Source organism: Chaetura pelagica, unplaced genomic scaffold (genome assembly GCF_000747805.2).
Source record: "Chaetura pelagica isolate M959 unplaced genomic scaffold, ChaPel_1.0 scaffold70, whole genome shotgun sequence".
Lineage (NCBI taxonomy): Eukaryota > Metazoa > Chordata > Aves > Apodiformes > Apodidae > Chaetura > Chaetura pelagica.
In genome coordinates, this window is record NW_009952265.1 from 5820017 (window position 1) to 5839763 (window position 19747).

A 19747-nucleotide genomic window follows, 5' to 3' on the forward strand; every position below is an offset into this window, starting at 1 on the left:
CTGCGGGTGTAGACGACCGCCTCGCACACACGAGGAGAGAGCGAGAGAGAGAGAGAGAGGGGCGTGTCGCGCTGCCTCTCTCATGGGGTTCTTCGGCGCCAGTTTTGCATTTCCGGGCTTTTCAGCCAATCAGGCAGGACCTAGTCCTGCCCCTGCTTCCGGCCACGGCTCCTCCCCTGCAGCAGCTGCTCCCCCCCCCCATACACGCAGAGGGGGTTTCCTGCCGTGTGGAGACACCGTTTTAAGTCAGTTTTGTCGGCTGACTCAAAGGACATTTCATGTTCGTGTAAGGAAATACCTGGTCCTTCACAATCCTGCAAATAAATTCTGGTTTATATCGTTAAATAGTAATGTACATTTATAATGCAAATGCATGCATATTTCACTTATAATAGAATATACATAAGGTTTCCATATGTATACTGATTTTTAGTGTTTCCTGATCATTGCGTAAGTTTTAATCTCTGGTGTTTTAGTATTATATATATGTGAGTATTCTTTTCTATATCTCCCTGTATCGTAAAACTAATATTGAAACAATCAATACATTAACTTCCTTGTTACGCTGCTTCTAAAATTTCTTAATAAAAGGCTAATTTTCGAACTGTATGTTTAATACAAGACATATTCTAGATTTATGATATTGCTTCTTTTTCCTCTTGCTTTCTCCTTGGCACCTGTATGTGAGAAGTAAGTATAAACCAATGCTAATATCATACTTTCCCTAAAAAAAAAACCCCAAAACACTAGTATTGCATAAATGCTGAAGAATACAGGACACCTTACCCCTTTAATGTTTTCTTTTCAATACAGCTGGGCAAAACACTTAATTTAAATTTTTATTTACTGTATTTCTAAGAATCATAATAATGGTTCAGACTAAAGCAGATCTCAGAATGGTGTTTGTTCTGTGAGAATTGAAACAGGTCTGTAATGCAAGCTACAATATTTTTGTTAGGCATCTAATCCACTGAATATTTTCTCAGTAAGTTACAATGAATTTTTATTTGTTCTTCTCATTTTTTCCTTATAAAAATAGCAATTACAGACTGGCTTGTGTTAAGCTGCTCATTGTTCAGTTATGAACTTGGAATGGGATTCATTGCTTGAACCTTTCTATCTCTGTAATACAATGTAGTATAAGTTCTGATCTTGCCATTAATCATGAGCAACTGACGGTAATGCATTCAGCAGAAACACTGGTCACATGTTCCTTGTGCGAACCAGCCTCCTCCAAAACAAACTGTGTATGTGCAACTCTGTACTGTTTGAAAATGTTTTACTTATTTGTGTTTTATAAAATGTTCATAATGTTTTGGGACCTTTCTAAAGTCAGAAAGTTTGAGAGGCCTATCTTCCAGTTAAAGATAATGATAATGAGCTCTATGATAACCATGTTTCGTGTCCAAATTACTTCTCTAGTCTCATGCTGACTTCAAGAAATTACCATTTCCCACATGGATGGGACTTTATCTCAATGATACAAAGTTTCATTCTTCCCAATGACAGAAGTATTTTCTTTGAAAATGTGTACTTTAGTAAGTTAGAGTGTGGCTATTTCAGATGCAAATTTTAGAGCAGGGCAGGCAAGCCGTAGCTGCTTAAAATTAATCAAGTGTCTTTTTGAAATATGAACATACGTCACATTGTTTCTGTAAGTTATATGTGCATGTATTTCAGCTTTCTATATGTATATATTGTATGATCAAATTTTATAAATCTTGGAGTGTGAATTACTGAATTTACTGTAGTTGTGTTTTACCAATAGCACCAGGAATAAATGACCATCTCCTTCTAAGATGGCTGGTTTTATAGATACTACATCCTTTGAGTAATGAGTTCTTCTTTACCTCGACACTTTTCATGTCTTAAGTGCGTTTAATCACATACTTCTTATATTACCTTGATTACCTGATGGAACGTTGAAGCTTTAATGATCTCTGTTTTGTCAGTGTAAGAACTTAGCACTACCCATCATATGATGTTATTCAGTATGACAGCTACTCAGCGTATACTTCAGGGAAGATATCAAAGCTAATATCTAATTTGCAGTAGAAGTAATCTTTCATGATTAGCAGTTAGGATGATTTGGGACTCCCATCACCCCAGTGGCTCTACTATATTCAGCTTTTCTAAAGGTTTTGTATTTCAGTTTGTTAGTCTTTCTACTCTTCAATTACAGTTGCTAGAACAATAAATGCTAATTTTTGTTGCTTCTCAATCTTACATCTATACTACAAACAATAAAGCCTAAAATATAGCAGCCCACAGAATTCAGCTTTACCTGAAAGGAAATGCAGGAGAAGGCTGTCATAACTGCAGATTTATTGGACATTTATGCAATACTTGTATGGTTATGCTAGTGTAAAGTGCTAGGCTCTTGCGATAACTTTAAAGTCAGGGAAGTGACTGCTGGATTGACAGGATGAAAGTAGTAATAATAAAAGAGAGAGAAAGAAGACAATGTGCATTTAGAGTTGAGATGTTTAAAAGTTGCTTATACTTCCTCCAGGTAATACAGAGAGAATGTGACTGACCTGGCAACTTCAGAATTTTTTGATCAATTACTACTTAGCCTTCAGTGGAGCACTCCTAGACCCTTTGTGACTTAATCTTCCATTTGCGGCATTTCTGCTTAGCTTTGTTTCTCTGATTCAAAAGTGACTGAGATATTACTTCTACATATACAGTGAAGTAAAACCTAATTTTTTTTTTCATATCTACCCTATAGGGTTAAATCATATTCACAGATACTAATACACAGAGACGACATTTGAAGGCTTCTCTGTTAGTTTAGCTAGAACTGTATGTTTCAGTAAGCTGAAGTGCATGATAGTAAACGTTGCAGAAGATCCTAAATGAGAAAAGAGAAGAACGTCACCCTTTGTCTTTTCTTGGGAATTCTTTCCTTCATTATTCTGCTATTATCATTAGTCATTTCCACTGGGTTGATAAATATGTATAGAAATGTGGAAGAGCCAAAAGCACTTGTGCTCTCAACTCCTTTGCTCAGAATATGTCTGACTAACCATTTGGCTAAAATGGCAGCACTATCACAGCCATTTCAGCTACAATCACCGGCAATCCCAATGAAACTGAATGGGTCTAATTATGAGATATTTTTAGGAAACATACTTTATATAGACAGTACCTCTGAGGGCAGTAAATTCTAGGACATAGGAGAAGGATGTGCAAGAACAATACTTTCCACTTTAAATTACATGTTTCAATGTCTAATTAGAAAATTTCAGTGGTTTCTGTGCTGACATCTGCTTTGAGTCATAGCAGGGAAATAGTGCAGTTTTTCATTCACTTTTTTAAACAAATTTCCTCTTTATTTTAATACTATTTACACTGCACAGAGCTAAAGCAAGAAAAATTGTACATCACCTTGCATGCCTTATGTATTGCAGACCAGTTATGCATCTAGAGTACAGTTATAAAGTATGGTTGCAAACTAGGTTCCAAACAAATTTTGCCTAAGGCATGAACCATAAATTAAAGTAATAATCATCTCTGTAAGAGACAACTTTTTTCCAGTGGTCTTTTAAAATAAAAAATAAAGTAGGTCAGAGGAATTTAGGATATTTTAGAGTATGTACAGTATTGTATTGTTTGCCAGCACCTAATTTACAATTACAGAGCTGCATGAATATTGAAATGATTCAGCTTCCCATTATAAATGTATGTGGCAGTTTGGTTGTTGATCAGTTTATGAAGTTAATGCAAATGAAACTGTCTTCCTGTCAGCATTTGAAATATATAATGCAGTCATGTTGTATATTCAGGGACAGGCCATTGACAGTCAATTAACAAGTTTGATTGGTATGTCAACTCATTCTTTTGAATTGTTAATAGTATGTTAATAGCATTCATTTCTTTGTGCAGTCCCATTTGCAGCTTCACAGTTACAGCTATTTTTTATGATTCTGAGTAACCTAAAATAGTGCCTTAATAATAGATTATTAAACACCTGTCTGGTGTAGCTTAGGGAGGTTTTTCTAGACTGGGAGTTTGCAGTGGATCTCTTTGATATTCAAATCAACAAATGATAGCCTTTTTATTCAAAACGTAAGTTCTTTTGATGGTTAGCTTGTTAAGAAATATTCAGCTCCAGTCTGACCTGATCTGGTTTCCCATGGAAAAGATCTGATGCTGTTTGAAGGTTCATAAATGGAATGCCAATGACAATTTGTTGTTGACGTTTTGCTGCCTCAGCCTTCAGATGCTGCTGGTTGATGTGCCGCTTTAGCTTCACCAAATAATGCTTGCAGGTAAATGATCTTCTGATTGATCAGATAGTTTCAAAGCAAAGAATTCTCTTCTGTGGTCTGTAGTCATGGTTTTTAGTCTTGGAAGGGAACTTTAAAAGATGCATCAAAGTTGACAGATGAATCTCGAGGCAAGGAATGGTGGGAGACAGCAGAATTATGGGAATATTTTTTAGAGAATAACATATTAGTGAGAGTTTTGAAAACCTTCAAAGGTCTATCAGCCTCCTGTAGCAGATTTATTCTGCTTTAAAAAAAAATTCAAAATTGGGTGCATTGGTTAACTCTCAATTTTCTGTGTCAGAAGGATGTTGAGCTGATTTGTTGTTCTCTGATGGTGTTTTGAGGGCTTATTTCATTTGAATTTCACCCTTATCTTGTTCTGCATCCAGGACCTTGTCCTGTAAGGTGAAATTTCTGCTTCTACTAAATTTTGCACAAAATCAAAGCATTGTATCACCTTCCAAGGTCAGAGTGTATGATGAATAACATTCCTTTGCATAAACGTCCGTGACACTGTGGGTTATTATTACAAACAACAAATAAAAGTATCATTTGGGATTACTATTTCCTGACCTTTCTTCATATTATATGCATTATTCTTTTGTACACTTCTTCATTCCCTATCAGTGTCCTTCCTGATTCTAACGCAGCTATTATTCTGAAGAATCAGACTAGCTATTAGAAGTTTAAAACATACATCACAGAAATAGGTCATTTCTCTTTGGTTTGAGCACTTAATTATTCACTATCAGCCTGTGATGCTTTTCTGCAAAAACGTGTAATTTTTTTAAGTTGACGAGCTCTAAGATTTAACTCCTTCAGACCTGAATGGCAGAAGCACTGACATTTGGAGTTAAATGCTATGAACAATTATATTGCCAAACACAAACTCTGGAGTCACGCATTGAAAGATTCTGTGTGTTAACTATGTTTTACTGAAGTTCATAAAAAATAATACTAGCTGGTTGAATTTAGATCACACCTTTTTAACAACGAAACCCAATCTTTTCACAAAATCCTAAAACATTAGTTAAAACTGATAGATGAACAGTCAAGTCATGCTACTTCAATCTTATTTGTCCTGTAAATAGAATGGGAAATTTTTACAAGCCAGTTTTCATAGATGAAAATTTTGGCATTTTCATATCCTTTTAAACTGCTGTGCATTATTTTGCTGATAATTGGCAGCACCTTATGTTGGGCAGAAAGAACAAAATATTAGAGATTTGTATTGTCATACAAGGTCATATTTTCGGTGAAGCATCTATAATTTTTCTAGGCTCAAAAAGCAAAATTAGATATTTAAGCTGTTCTCAGCATAATTTGTAGACTTTCATACAGCCTCTGTTTTTAAAGAGGTACTCTGTTGGTTATTTATCAAGTAAAAAGTTGAAAGATTTTCTGATCTTATTTCTGATATTGTTTCTAATTCATAATTTCCATGTGAAAGTAAGTTTTAACCATTATGCTTCAAAGAAAACTTCTTGATCACATCTCACATTCACATTAGGCATCTGTAAGTATTTTGAAAACAGTAATTAAATCTGCCTTCCCCACATTATTTCTGTTTTGTCTTCTGACTTCTTTAGAAATTGCTTAAATATTTCACAAAATCTCTGTTCATACAGGATGTTCTTGGTCTGAATGTTCTGTCAGGTAAGACTTAATCTATAATAAGTAACTTTCATATTGCTAAATGCTTAATATTTTAATAAGCTAGAAGGTAACAATGACCATCTCATAGCAGTTTGGAATACGTGGAATTTCAGTAGGTTTCAGTAGGTTGTTTCTTTTTGGATAATGTTGCCTTATCAAGGTGGAAATCATAATTAGGAATGTGTCCATTTTTATTTAATGTTCACTGTAAAGCTTTTTCAAATACTTACTAATACTTTTTGTCATAAAGAGGGATCTTTCCATGCTATATTGATTTCAAGCATACTGATGAACACACTCACCAAGAAACAGAATGGATTCTTGGTCCAAGAACATGAGTTTGTTTAAACAAATGGGAGCAGTTCCAGTAGAAAACACTGAGAGATGTGCTTTATGGACTGCCCAGTGCTGCAACAGCACTGCCATTGCCAGGCAAAAATAAGATGCCAAAGAAGAGATTTGAACCCAGATCTTGGTAGTATTGCAGCTGATTAACCTAACTGCTGCATTATTCTTGACTGTATTCTGCCCCTCCCTTCTTCTCACTTAATGCCATTTCAACTATTTGCTTCGTACCCTTTTTCATATCAGAGTGCTTGATGCTGCAATTAATTTTTACTAAAAACTACTTTTATTAATAATGCAAACAAAAAGGACTAAGTACATGGTAAGTTTGCAATCACTGATTCCTGACCTCATTTTGTGATGGAAACATGATGGTAGCTTGATTGGCAGAACACAAAACATGTATCTTATTAATAAACTATCAGTTACTAATGTACTGTAAAAATACTGCAGTTTCCAATTCCCAACTTTTATTCTTTTAAACCATCTAGAAAATTTCATGAGAATAAGTATTATAAGAGAATAATAAGGTGAGCTACAAAAAACCACCAACCAACCAGCCAACCAACCAAGCAACAAACCCACAAAAAAACCCACAAAAGTACAGCAAATAAAAGTACTGAAAATGTTTTTGGATTAACATATTTAGTGTATTTCTGAGATTGTTGCTGTCTGTTATTTCCATTAATTTTATTTTGTTCTAACTGTTAGGAATCTGTAGATTTTAGGAGAGGCAATTGCATGCATGTAACCAGGGTGTTACTTTCCTAATGCTCTTTTTTTTTTTTTCCTTAGATTGCACCTCATAAACATAGGATTTCAGATTATATGAGAATGTTTAATACATTGGCACTGTCAAATTCCAAATTCTGTAAATTTACAGATTAGGTCATGTCTTCCTTCTCAGAACACAAAACTTTTACGATGGACCCTTCCTGTACTGCTGGACTTGACTTATATTTTTCCATTGGAAGTTGGGTCCCTAAAGGAAGCTATTCTTTTATGTAAGAAAGTATTATCATTGCCATATTAATGAATAGGTAGAAGACTGTTATAAATACTACATATTGTGCATGTTACATGCATTACTTTTATGTGTACTTTACACGTATATCTGCTTTTAAGAATAAGTTTCATTTCCATCGGGAAATTGTGGGTTTGTCTACTATATACTGGACTTCTGCACTAGATAATCTTTATGTTTTGATTATTATTTAGGTAGTCATAGCTAAAAGTAAAAACCATGTGAGATTTGGTATACATTGAGGATAGGTAAAGTATGAATCAATACTATACGGATAGAATGAGAACTATCACTTTTAGCTTAGTAATACTGTTATTACAGTGGAACTGCTTCTTTCCTGTCTTCTGGATATTGCAAACCAGTATCTTAAAGCAGCTAGTGACATTCATGAAAAACATATTTTGAGTAAGAATATTAAGCCAAGTGATGGCTGAAATGATTTTATTTATTTATTTATTTAAGAATAGAATGTCATGGTGTTAATGTGTTTTATACACTGTGAATTACTGTTGTGTGATGAACAGCTTTCACCTTTCAATTCAGATAATTTTCTCTCTGCTCTCCCTCTTCTGTTTATAATCACACTAACCTGTTTGACAGTTGGCATGAATAAGGATTGTAACAACAGGTAGGAAAGGAAAAAAACAAAGCAAACAAAAAACAACTCCCTTTTTGTAGGCTTTTATGACTGCAGTCTTGACTCTTCTTGGATGTTGTATTCCAGAACAGTGGTACGGCCTTAAGCAGTAGCACCCTTATTGTTAGTAGAAACTCCAGTCTAGAAATTTTTGCTGTGCCTTCTTGGACTACTTTATCCCTGCAGTGACAGATGATGATTTAGTTTACTGTAAGTGGACATTCTCAGTAGAAACTTCAATGAATCTGGGAAGGATGTTATGAAATTCCTTTCCAAGTAGCTTGTATGTTTAAGGATAAACATAGAAACAAAGTCTGCAATATGAACACATACAGGTATACAAGGATATCACATTACTATCTTTTTTTCTTTATCTTCCCTTAGATATTGTGTGTGTGTGTATACAATTACCTATAACTTCTCTCTCTTATATATGCTCTCCAGTCCCTTTGAACTGTAAGCGTTAATAGAGAAAAATGTAGAAATCAAGGAGGAAGGAATGTCATGTGAACATGATAGCTCTCTCTTAATACATATATATATATATATATTCAGAACTGACAGAGTGCTGATATATTATAAAGCTATCCTCATCAGACTAAATTTAGGATAATAGTCCTAAATAGCAAAACCACAAGAACTGCGTATGAATGCCAAATTAATGGTTATACCATTTAAGAGAGGCGGGGAAAAGTATTTTTTTAATTATGTCTTTACCCTGGCAGATTAGAATGGTTTTCATACTATGAATGCAGCTGTGCTAGCCTGTAAACTGAAAACCACTGTTAACGATGAAACTTAAGAACTTATGCAAAGAAGTAGTATCAGCTTTGAATAATGATCTGAAACTTTGATATCACCTTATCTTTTACAGCATTTATTTTGAAATATGGAAATCATACCTTTCTTAAGGCATATAGTACCAGTTTCTGAAGTCTTAGAAAATTTCACTCTTTCGTTAGCCAAAGGCAGGTGTTGCTTATCCTGGAACAAGTATGTGGTAGATCTGGTGAATTAGACCTGTTTCATAAGAACAGAGACTGTGTCTTCTTTTGTCCTATACCAAACGTGCTTCTAGTAAAGACCAGTGATGATTTAATACAAATTCTGTGCTTCTGCAGTCAGGTTTTCTCCCTTGTTATGAATATCTGTATTTCAAAATATTTTTGCCATATGTTCTGACATGAGTTTTCATTTCTCTGAAGTTAAGTCTCATTTTCTTATTTGCTGCCTTTATTTCAAACCTATCTGTGTCCATATTTTTTTTTCTTCTGGTGCACATTCTACTTTAGTATCCTCTGTGGGTTTCATTACCATGCTGTTAGTCCCTTCTTCCATTAACTTAATGAAGATGTTAAACTAAATCAGGCCTAATACCAATCCCTACGGCACCCCACTTCAGTACACTGACATTTTCATTACTCTCTCCTTACAGACTATCCACTAGTTAACAGCATGTATAATTAGGAGAGTTAAAAATAATTTCCATATACGCTGTATCAGATATTTTAAGAATCCAGATGAATTACAACCATTATCCCCCCTTATCCATGTATATATAATTAATTTTAAAACACTAGCAACTGTGGTGGATATAATATGCATTTTCTAAAAATGCACTATCTGTTGCTCAATAGTCCATGTCCACATTGAGTCCTTTGCATCACTTTAAACTATATGTCTTTACTTTTCTGGGGAAACACTGATTTGAGTCAATCTTTCATTTCCCACCCCAACCGCAATTGTTGCAGAACAGACTAATCTTACTTTTTTTTTTTTTTTTGGGAGGGTGTTTTTTGGCATCTTTGCCAAATAAGAATATCTTTGCAAGCAAGAAGTGAGTAAATGATAATCAGTTTGGAGATTTTACTTCATCTTTTAGATAAGGTATGTTCATAAAGCTGAGTATTCTGCCATTTTTCATAGCTGGCAGAGAACTTGTCTGAGAACTTGTGATTTTTTTCTAAAGCTTGAGAGGAAATGGTAGGCTTTGTAAAAGGTGACAGATTAATAGTCATGAAGGCTAGAATTCCACTGTCCCAAGGAAGAAATGTAGCAAAGATTAATACTCTTGCTAACTTGCTCATTTTCAAGTAGGGAGACTGCCCTTTTTCTGTTTAGGAAAAAACATCCTTTAGGATGTGGAGAATAGTTTATCTTCTATGGCAATTAAGTCTTTGAACTGTCCACTGTAAGGAACTACATGAAGGAACTATATGTGCCCTGTGTGCCAGTACAGGACATTGACTGAAATAAGCATAGTAAGTAAAGAATATTTTACCTCCAATTTATTCATTTCCTCTCTGTGTATTGGAGATTCCAAGTGGACCAAAACAAGAGTCCTGAAGAAGACTTCAGACTAGCTGTCGTGCTCACACAGATGTATTAAATACCAAGACTTTTTCACCTGCTTTATTGGAACTTTTTGCAGATGTTTATAACTACAGCTGCTGACTGTAAAAGCTAGGTTTATTTCTATTTTGTGTCTCATACTCACTCAGAATATGAATGACAGCTTTTGGGGTGGTTTTTTTTTTTTGTGAAAATACTAGTTTCTGATTTTTTCTCTTTTGTAAATCAGAATTGTGTGATTTGTATTTTCATCAGTTGTAGAACAGAATAAAATTGATTTGGCATTGATCAAGATTTAAATACAACCAATACATTGCCAAAAATATGTACACAAATATTACAGTTTTCTGTGATAGGATAGCACAGTTTTTAACAAATGGTTTTCAAGCTGAAACTTTGAACTTACCTTCTCTTAAGTGTTCTGACCTGCTCATCTCTCTTAAGTCTCTGCATACAGTGTTCTTTTAAACTTCAAGGTGCTGCAAACCTTCAGGAATGTATTATATGAGATTGCTTGCAGTAAATCCAGCACAGTCTGAAGGCTCAATCTGAATTACTTGATTTGAGAGGACTGCAAAAGTCTTTACAATTGACCAGGATGGAGTATGAGTAGTAGATATTTGGAAGTAACTTCTTGAATTGTTTTTGTATTAATAACAATTAATAATTTTGTGGCTTCTTCAGATGAATTGTCAATTCAGCAGCCTTTTTAAAGAACTACCAGTTTTTGTGCTGCTCAGTGTATGCATACTGCATGATATGATACATCTCTTTGTTATGATTTCCAATTACAAAATTCATAAAAGTTTTAGGTGTGTCGATAGAGTTATATGACAGTGTGTTCAGTGTCAAATAGGACTTTGTGGAATGGTGCATCTTAGTTTTGCTAAATGACAGATTAAAAAAACCCAAAACACTAGAGAGCTTAGCATCCATGAAATTGCAGTATGTTTATTTCAGTTCTTGACAAAAACTGTCCTGTGAATTTTCAACCCATAAATATATAATTTTATAAAATAAACTTTAATTGAGAAGAGCAGTGCAAAAAGATGAGTGTTTGTGGGTTTGTAGTTTAGGTCAAATGCATACAAATACCAAAAAAAGGGCTGCATAAAACTCATCTATATGTAGTCAACTTGTTTAGGGAATATTTAGACCACAAATTTGTAACAGTTTAATAGAAACATGAGGATCATATTGAAGGTTGTGGATACAATTTCCTCATAGTGTGAACTCTAATCTTTTCAATTACTGTTGTGTAAATGGTACCTTTAAAACTTTATTCACACTAGGTAGTTGAATAAAATATTGCACATTGCAAAAAGTAATTTTACCATGATTAGCTAAAATAAGAGGGCCCTAGGAAGAAAAGATTATCATATATTAAATAAAAAGTTCACCACCTTAAAGCTTTAATCTTGTTAGAAAAGATGATTTCTATCTAACTTAATCAGCCAGAGGTCTTTATTGCCTGGAGTATTAATTGATTTAGGTCTTCATTATGGTCAGAGGTACACATGGCTGACCAGAGGCAGCCTATTAGTGCATTGTCAGTTATGCTTATTTACATTGACTGAACATAATGGTGGGTTATTTCACTGTTAGGTCAGAGGGTCACTGAATCTTTTGTGCACCCTGACCTGTTAAAGGGCAGCAGTCGCTCAGACACCGAACTGCATTTGTAACCAAGATTTGGCTGATTGCATATTGACTCCCTCCTTTCCAAGAAACACGCTTTTGTTCATATGGTGCAGCTATTAACATTGGCCTTAATACTTGTGGGTCAATGTTTGAAGTGTCTTTGTTAGAAATTCTCTGCGATTTTTGTGTTATGCCCGTTAATCATTAGTAAGTTCTAGTAACACCAGCAGGAAAAGTTTCAGAAAGTTTCCGTAATTGCTGTTGGCTTTTAATTAAAAAAAAAAAAATAAACTTAGTGCAAATCTATAGGTATCCTGTTACTTTTCTTTCTTTGTAAATAGGAATAATTACATCTTTCTCTTGCTGATTAGCAGCTTAGGTTAGTCTTTATGTCAAACGAAGCCTGGTTTTTCATTATTTTGTTTCCTGAATAACATTTTGTGGGAGAGAGGTCATGCCCTTTCAGCAACTTGTAGTACTGTTAAAAACTTTTTCATAGGGTAAGACTGTTCCAAGTAGCACCAACCATTCATTCGACTTTTCCTTTCCATGACACTGTAAATGCTTACCTAAAAATTGAATGAAGATTTAAAAAATGGTGAAATATAAAAATAATAATTTGCTCCTATACCGTCCTCCCTCTGTATTAGCTGTGATCTATCTCTGTATTACACTTAATTTCTGCAACACCACTGCACTGTAAAGAGCAGTAATTCTTAGCATTCTTATCTGCTAGAGTAAGGATTCCATACTTGGAGGTTCTGATTGTACACCAAATTGCCTTGATAATTTACAGTTGTGGTAACTGAGCAAAACAGCTGCTAAATTATTGCACTAACTTATGAAGACTCACCTTTCATATAACTTGAGGTGATACAAATGTGGAATCACATGAGGCCCCATTTATGAACTGCTTAATGCTATGGAGCTAAACTGGAAATACATTGATCTAAGTGAATATCCTAGGGTTTTTGGTTTTTTTTTAATTTTTGGTTTGCCAAATATTTAATTAAATTTTAGCTCTGGAAATATGTGTATGAGCTGCTGTGAAAATTAAATCATCCATGTAAGCTGAGATATCTAGTGTATAAATACACAGCCATTATATTGTGTTTTGTTTCTATACTGAGTTTACTGGTTATGCAAGTCTCTATACTTGATACACTGTGAATCCCTAGCCTGAAAGGGCTCCTGTTATCCTTGTAGAAACTCCAAAAAGTGAAACTGTTGCAAGGTTCTAGCAAGGTTTTGCAAAACAACATGCATTGTGACATCTCCCGTTGTAAGATTTCAGTACTGTGAACAAGATATTATTATGTCTTCCCTGTTTTAAATCCTTTTTACTCTGCTATCAATTTTCCGTATAATACTTCAAAAATTCTAGAGACAGCCTCTTGAAATCTGCTAAGATAGTGTGTTTGTAGTGGTTTGCTGCTTTGCCCCTGCTGATGGTTTATTTATGCTTGCTTTTCATGACCAAGTCACTGGGAAAGAGAAAAGGAATATCCTTCCTCCTTACCTGATCCTAGATTATGTTCCCCTGAAATAGAGACGGAACAGCTGCAAACATGTGGCCATATTTTGTCCCCTTTTCCCCTTGCATCCACACTTCCATAACAATGTGGCAAGTCAGGAACACTTAATTGTATCTTAAGATCCAAACAAGTATGTTAGTAACAGAGGGATTTTTTTAATTATTTTTTTAGGAACACAGAAAAAATTCCCACTGAATCTGAGCCAAAAGTGGTGCCAATTTTGCTCAAATTCTTCAGAGATTTTTTTTGACCTTCCTTATGACCAGTGGGGCTAATTGTATCAGAACTACCCAGGAGACTTTAAGAAAGTGCTATCTTGGTCTGTATTTCAAAACACTGACAGATATTTTGTCGTTAATTAGTATTCATATTATGTCTCAAACAATCTGTTCAAGAATCGGGGAACTGAACTGGTTGAACAGCTCTTCTGTCTACCTAATAATTAACATGGGTGATGCATGGAAAACCAGCAACCTAAGAGGAAAAAAAGGAAGAAATATTGCCAGTGGTTTTTTTTCTGCCGAAATATAGACTACCTGTATTGGAGCTTTTGACTAATGCATGGATTTCACTTTGCAGAGGTGAAGAAGAATGGTTTGCTTTAAAACCAGACCTGTGCCCTTCTGAATCATATTTTCCTGAATTTGTTTCTCATCTTGTCAGTATGCCACTTGGTAGCTGGCTGGACTCCCTTGTTCAAAGGCACATGTTTTAAAATAGCACAGTAAAAAAAAAAAATATTATTTTTTTTTAATTGTTCCTATGAACCAAAATACTACTTGCATATATTTTCCAAATTCAGAAGAATATATAGCATCATCAAACCATTATTTCAGATATTTTAAACAATTTAAATAGTTGATAAGTGTCAGTTGATTTATTATGTTTCCTCTCTGCCTCCTCCCCCTCTTCAGCTGCTAATCATAGAACTTGTATGCCAAATTGTATAAGATACTCTTTCCAATAGTTACATGTGTGAGTCTTTTGTGAGACACAGACAGTTATGAGGACAGATTTGGAGTTGCATATGGGTCTGTCACATGATTTGATTGCCATGTCTTCTAGGACACAGATTTCTTTTTTATTTATTCTTAATTCTGAGGAATTTTTACAGTTTATACAGTAAGTTCTGCAAATTTCTTCCTAAAGATTCCTTGCACGGTCCATTTTCCCCCTCTTTACTCCTAGCAATATGCTTCCTATGCTGACTTCAAAGCTGCTTACACCCACCTTACTTCCCACATCTATACTTAGTTTTCTTTTGATATTGAATAAAATTTATGCTTCACTGGTCAGGAATTGCACAGACTTGCTAGAGAAAGTACAGCATAAGAGGATGAAAAGTTTTTATATTTACATTAAGTTTTTATAATAAATCATTGGGGTGTCTGAATAGTAAGAATGAATGTTTCATTTTCTGGCTCCTGCTAAAAAGTAGGTCTTCAGAGTGTTGCCAGGAAGACTTTGGAAAATCAGCCCAAAGTAACTGCATTGCAACTCAGCTTAAGATATGTATTGATGGTATATGTGGGCATACATTTAAATCCTCTTTCAAAAGGTGAAGTGTCATTCTTCTGCATCTTATCTTCAATCTGCTATTTCCTTGTCCTTTCCAGTGTACTATCAGGACTTTTTTCACATAGTCTTTAGCTGGTTTTCACTCTTACAGTATTTTTTAATTAGTTTCATAGAATGCCAGGTTGGAAGGGACCTCAAGGGTCATCTGGTTCAACCTTTCTAGGTAGGAACACGGTTTAGATGAGATGGCCCAGCACCTTGTCAAGCTGAGTCTTAAAAGTGACCAGTGTTGGGAAATCCACCACTTCCCTGGGGAGATTATTCCAATGTCTGACTGTTCTCATATTGAACAATTTTCTTACGTTGTCCAGTCAGGTTCTTCCTGTGAGAAACTTGCACTATCATTACCCCTAATCTTTTCCATGTGACCTCTTGTAAAAAGGGAATGTCCACCTTCATGTTAGCTACCCTTGGAGTACTGGAACATGGCAATAAAGTCTCCCCAAAGCCTTCTTTTCTCCAGGCTGAACAAGCCAATTTTCTCAGCCTTTCCTTGTACAGCAGGCTTCCCAGTCCTTAGATCATCTTTGTGGCCTTTCTCTGGCCACTCCAGCCTGTCCACATCTCTTTTGTATAGCACTGACCAGACTGAACACAGTATTTCAGGTGTGCCCTGACAAGTGCTGAGTGGGATGATGACTTCTTTATTTCTGCTGGTGATGCCCTACCCTTGTTGATACAACTCAGCATCCTATTGGCTTTTTTTGATGCTGCAGTGCACTATTCACTCATATTGAACTTCTTGTGAACCAGGATCCACAGGTCCCTTTTCAAAGAACTGCTCTCCAGCCAGGTGGATCCCAATCTGTGCTGCACTCCTGGATTATGTTTATGTGTAAGGTGCAAGACCTTACATTTGTCTTTGGTCAACTTCATAGGGTTCTTGTTAGCCCACTCTTCCAGCCTTTCCAGGTCTTCCTGCAAGGCAGCTCTCCCTTCTGAAGTGTGTACTTCCCCACACAACTTGGTGTCATCTGCAAACATCATCAGGGCACACCTGATCCCAACATCAACTAAGTAAGTTAGTTTGTTGTAGGAAGCAATCAGGTTTGTCAAGCACAAGTTGCCCTTAGTGAATCTATGTTGGCTTGTCCCAGCCACCTGCTACGTTTAACTTGTAACAGTCCTCAGGATTCGATACATAGTTTTATCAGGGATTGAAGTAATGCTGATGGGCCTGTAATTTCCTGGATCCTTCTTTGAAGCCTTCTTGTAACTGGGGGTTACATTAGCCTTCTTCCAGTTTTCTGGGACTTCTCATGAGCTCCATGACTTCTTGAAGATTATGGAGAGTGGCCTCTCAACATCAGCCTGTTATCTTAACACCCTCAGATGAATGGCATCTGGGCCCATTAATTTGTAGTGGTCAAGGTCCTGTGATAGTTCACACACCAGCTCTTCCTTCAGTGACTGTGAAGGTCTGTGTTCATCAACCTGAATTTTTGTTCCCACAGCTTGAGGCCCAACAGTGCTGGTAAAGACAAAGGTGAAGAAAGTGCTGAGAACCTCTGCCTTTTCAGTGTTGTTGTTGACTAGTTTACTTCTGTTTAACAGTGGGCCAATATTCTCCTTCTATTTCTGCTTGTTGTTTAAGTATCTGAAGAATCCTTTTTCTTTTCTTTTCTTTTTTTTTTCTAGTTGCATCATCACATGCCTTGGTAATATCCTTGTAATTCTCAATGGATATTATTCCACTTTTCCATCTCTGGTACACTTCTCTTCTGGTTTTGAGCAGAGCCAGAAGTTTGCAGTAAAGCCAAGGGGGCTCTCTTGCTCCGCCTCATTCCCTTGCCTGGTTAGTTTACTGCAGACATGACAAATATATACTTAAACTTTCTTATTTATATGTATATAAACCAAAGTATTAATTAAGATTTAGAAGTTAAAAAAAATAGCACTGAACCAAGGATAGTGTGCATCATCACTCAAAAAAAGAAGGTAAGAATATATTTAGCCATATTGCAGTCAACATGGTTTTCCCAAGGGAAGGTCAAGTTTGACCAACCCTATAGCCTTCTATGAGGAAGTAACTAGGTGGATAGATGATGGTAGGGCAGTAGATGTGGTTTGTCTTGATTTCAGTAAAGCATTTGACATTGTCTCCCACAGCATCCTCATAGATAAACTGAAGAAGTGTGGTCTTGATGATCAGGTAGTGAGGTGGATCATGAACTGCTTGAAAGGAAGAAGTCAGAGAGTTTTGGGCATTGGGGCAGAATCTAGTTGGAGGTCTGTGACTAGTGGAGTCCCTCAGAGGTTGGCACCATTCAATGACCTGGATGAGGGACCAGAGTGCACTGTCAGCAAGTTTGCTGATGACACTAAACTGAGAGGAGTGGCTGACACACCAGAAGGCTGTGCTGCCATTCATCAAGACCTAGACAGGCTGGAGAGTTGGGCAGGGAGAAACCTGTGAAATTCAACAAGGGCAAGTATAGAGTCTTGCATCTGGGGAAGAAAAACCCCATGTACAGGCTAGGGGCTGACCTGCTGGAGAGCAGTGTAGGTGAAAGGGACCTGGGAGTCCTGGTGGACAGGAAGATGACCATGAGCCAGCAATGTGCCCTTGTAGCGAAGAAGGCCAATGTCATCCTGGGGTGTATTAGAAAAGGTTAGTAGGTCAAAGGAGGTTCTCCTCCCCCTCTATTCTGCCTTGGTGAGGCCGCATCTGGAATACTGTGTCCAGTTCTGGGCCCCTCATTTCAAGAAGAACAGGGAACTGCTTGGAAGAGTCCAGCGCAGAGCCACAAAGATGATGAAGGGAGTGGAACATCTCCCTTATGAGGAAAGGCTGAGGGAGCTGGGTCTCTTTAGCTTGGAGAAAAGGAGACTGAGGGGTGATCTTATCAATGTTTACAAATACGTTAAGGGCGAGTGTCAGAAGGACAGAGCCAGGCTTTTTTCAGTGATGTCTAGTGACAGGACAAGGGGAAGTGGCTGCAAACTGGAACATAGGAGGTTCCACGTCAAGGTCAGAAAAAGCTTCTTTACTGTGAGAGTGACAGAGCACTGGAACAGGCTGCCCAGAGAGGTTGTGGAGTCTTCTTCGCTGGAGACATTCAAAACCCGCCTGGACGCGTTCCTGTGTGATGTGCTCTAGGTGATCCTGCTCTGGCAGGGGGGTTGGACTAGATGATCTTCAGAGGTCCCTTCCAACCACTAATATTCTGTGATTCTGTGATTGGGGCATCAGTCTGATCCAGCAGCTGTAACAGTCAGTAACATCAGATATTATTTTTTTGACACAACATACCTGTATTAACTGCTAGGTTAAATTTTATTGCAGTGCTGTGTTTTTATATTGCAGTTAAATCCCTATCAAAAAGAATCTAGTTAAACTGTCATATTTCCTCCATTTGTGGCAAGTGATGGCAAAGGACAGTACTATTGGAAGAAACTCTCTGGAAAAAAAAGTCCTTCCATTGTCTTCCGTACACTCCTAGAATCTTATTTACTTATTTTTATTTTCCTCTAGGTTGGAGATGTGCTCTACTGTTCTGGACAGATTGCTCTAGTACCTTGTACGATGCAGCTTGTTAGTGGTGGCATACAGACTGAGGCCATAGTTTCCATTCGACATGTTGAGCGAATTCTTCAAGCTATGAGCCAGAAGACTGTGCTCCACCACGTCATCACAGCCAGCTGCTATGTAACTGACAGGAAGCACATTCCTATTGCTCGCTCTGTATGGCGGAAGAAATTACAAGAATGTAAAAAGGTAGCTGGGTTATCCATTTCCTTCTTTCTGGGTTGTCTTTTTTGTTCTAAGTATTGTACTGTCTTTCTCAGAATGTTTCAGAGGGGTTCAAGCAAAGCTGATATAATAAGGTTTGATTGAGCTGCTGTGTTCTGGCTCCTAAGTGGTTGTGCACAACTGAGAAAGAAAATTGCTTAATAGAAAGTTATATTCATCACTAACTTGGTCTTAATTCCCCAAAACAACATGTTAAAGAACTCTTTTGGAGCAGTCAATTCCTCCCAACAAAAATGTGAATAATACCTTATTTGAATTACCTCTGCCCATACATATTTACATAATAGGAACTGGACATTCTACTTCAACTTTTTGTGGGTGGTTCTGTTGAGCATTTTTTCCCCACTTTTTTCTTACAGCCAATATTGTCATGACAACTGAGTTTAGCAGCTTTTACTGCTCATTATTGCTTATTGTTCTCCTGAACTTTTAAGACCAGATCAGGGCGTGCTTGACTATTGATTGACCATAGATTATCTCTAACAGTATAATTTGCACAGTGATTTATAACAATGCCATAATAATCTAAATTATTTATGTACCATTTTTCTTAAACAGCCACAGAACACCCTGCAAGCAATAAAAAGATAATGGCCACAAATCTTGTAAATAAAACATAACTTCCACAAATAAGTTTAAAAAGTAACCACATAATTGCCATATAATTTAATATAACATAATTATTACAGTTTCTCAGGGAAATACATGGCTGGAAAACACAGCATATGTTAATACTGCCATAAAATAAGGGAAAATATACCTCAAAATTTTCTTGTATTTGCCTTCACTTTCAGTCTTGGTTCTAGGTACTTGTCCTGTGCTTTACTTAGAAGCTTACACATTCAACTTTGACTTATTAATGAAAGACCCTCTTAAATAGTGTTTATTACTCCACCAAGACCAAGTGTGTTGAATCTGAATGAAATTGAGATTTTTTTTTTAATTCAATCC

General features: G+C 36.4%; 1 protein-coding gene across 1 annotated transcript in view; it reads left to right on the plus strand.

Annotated features, from left to right (window-relative positions):
- DPH6 (diphthamine biosynthesis 6) overlaps positions 1 to 19747 on the plus strand; it is a 188686-nt gene that overhangs the window by 110023 nt on the left and 58916 nt on the right. Inside the window, exon 13 of the mRNA XM_010007704.1 lies at positions 18518 to 18760. Within this exon, the coding sequence (XP_010006006.1) occupies positions 18518 to 18760 (243 nt within the window). The remainder of the gene's footprint in view (positions 1 to 18517; positions 18761 to 19747) is intronic.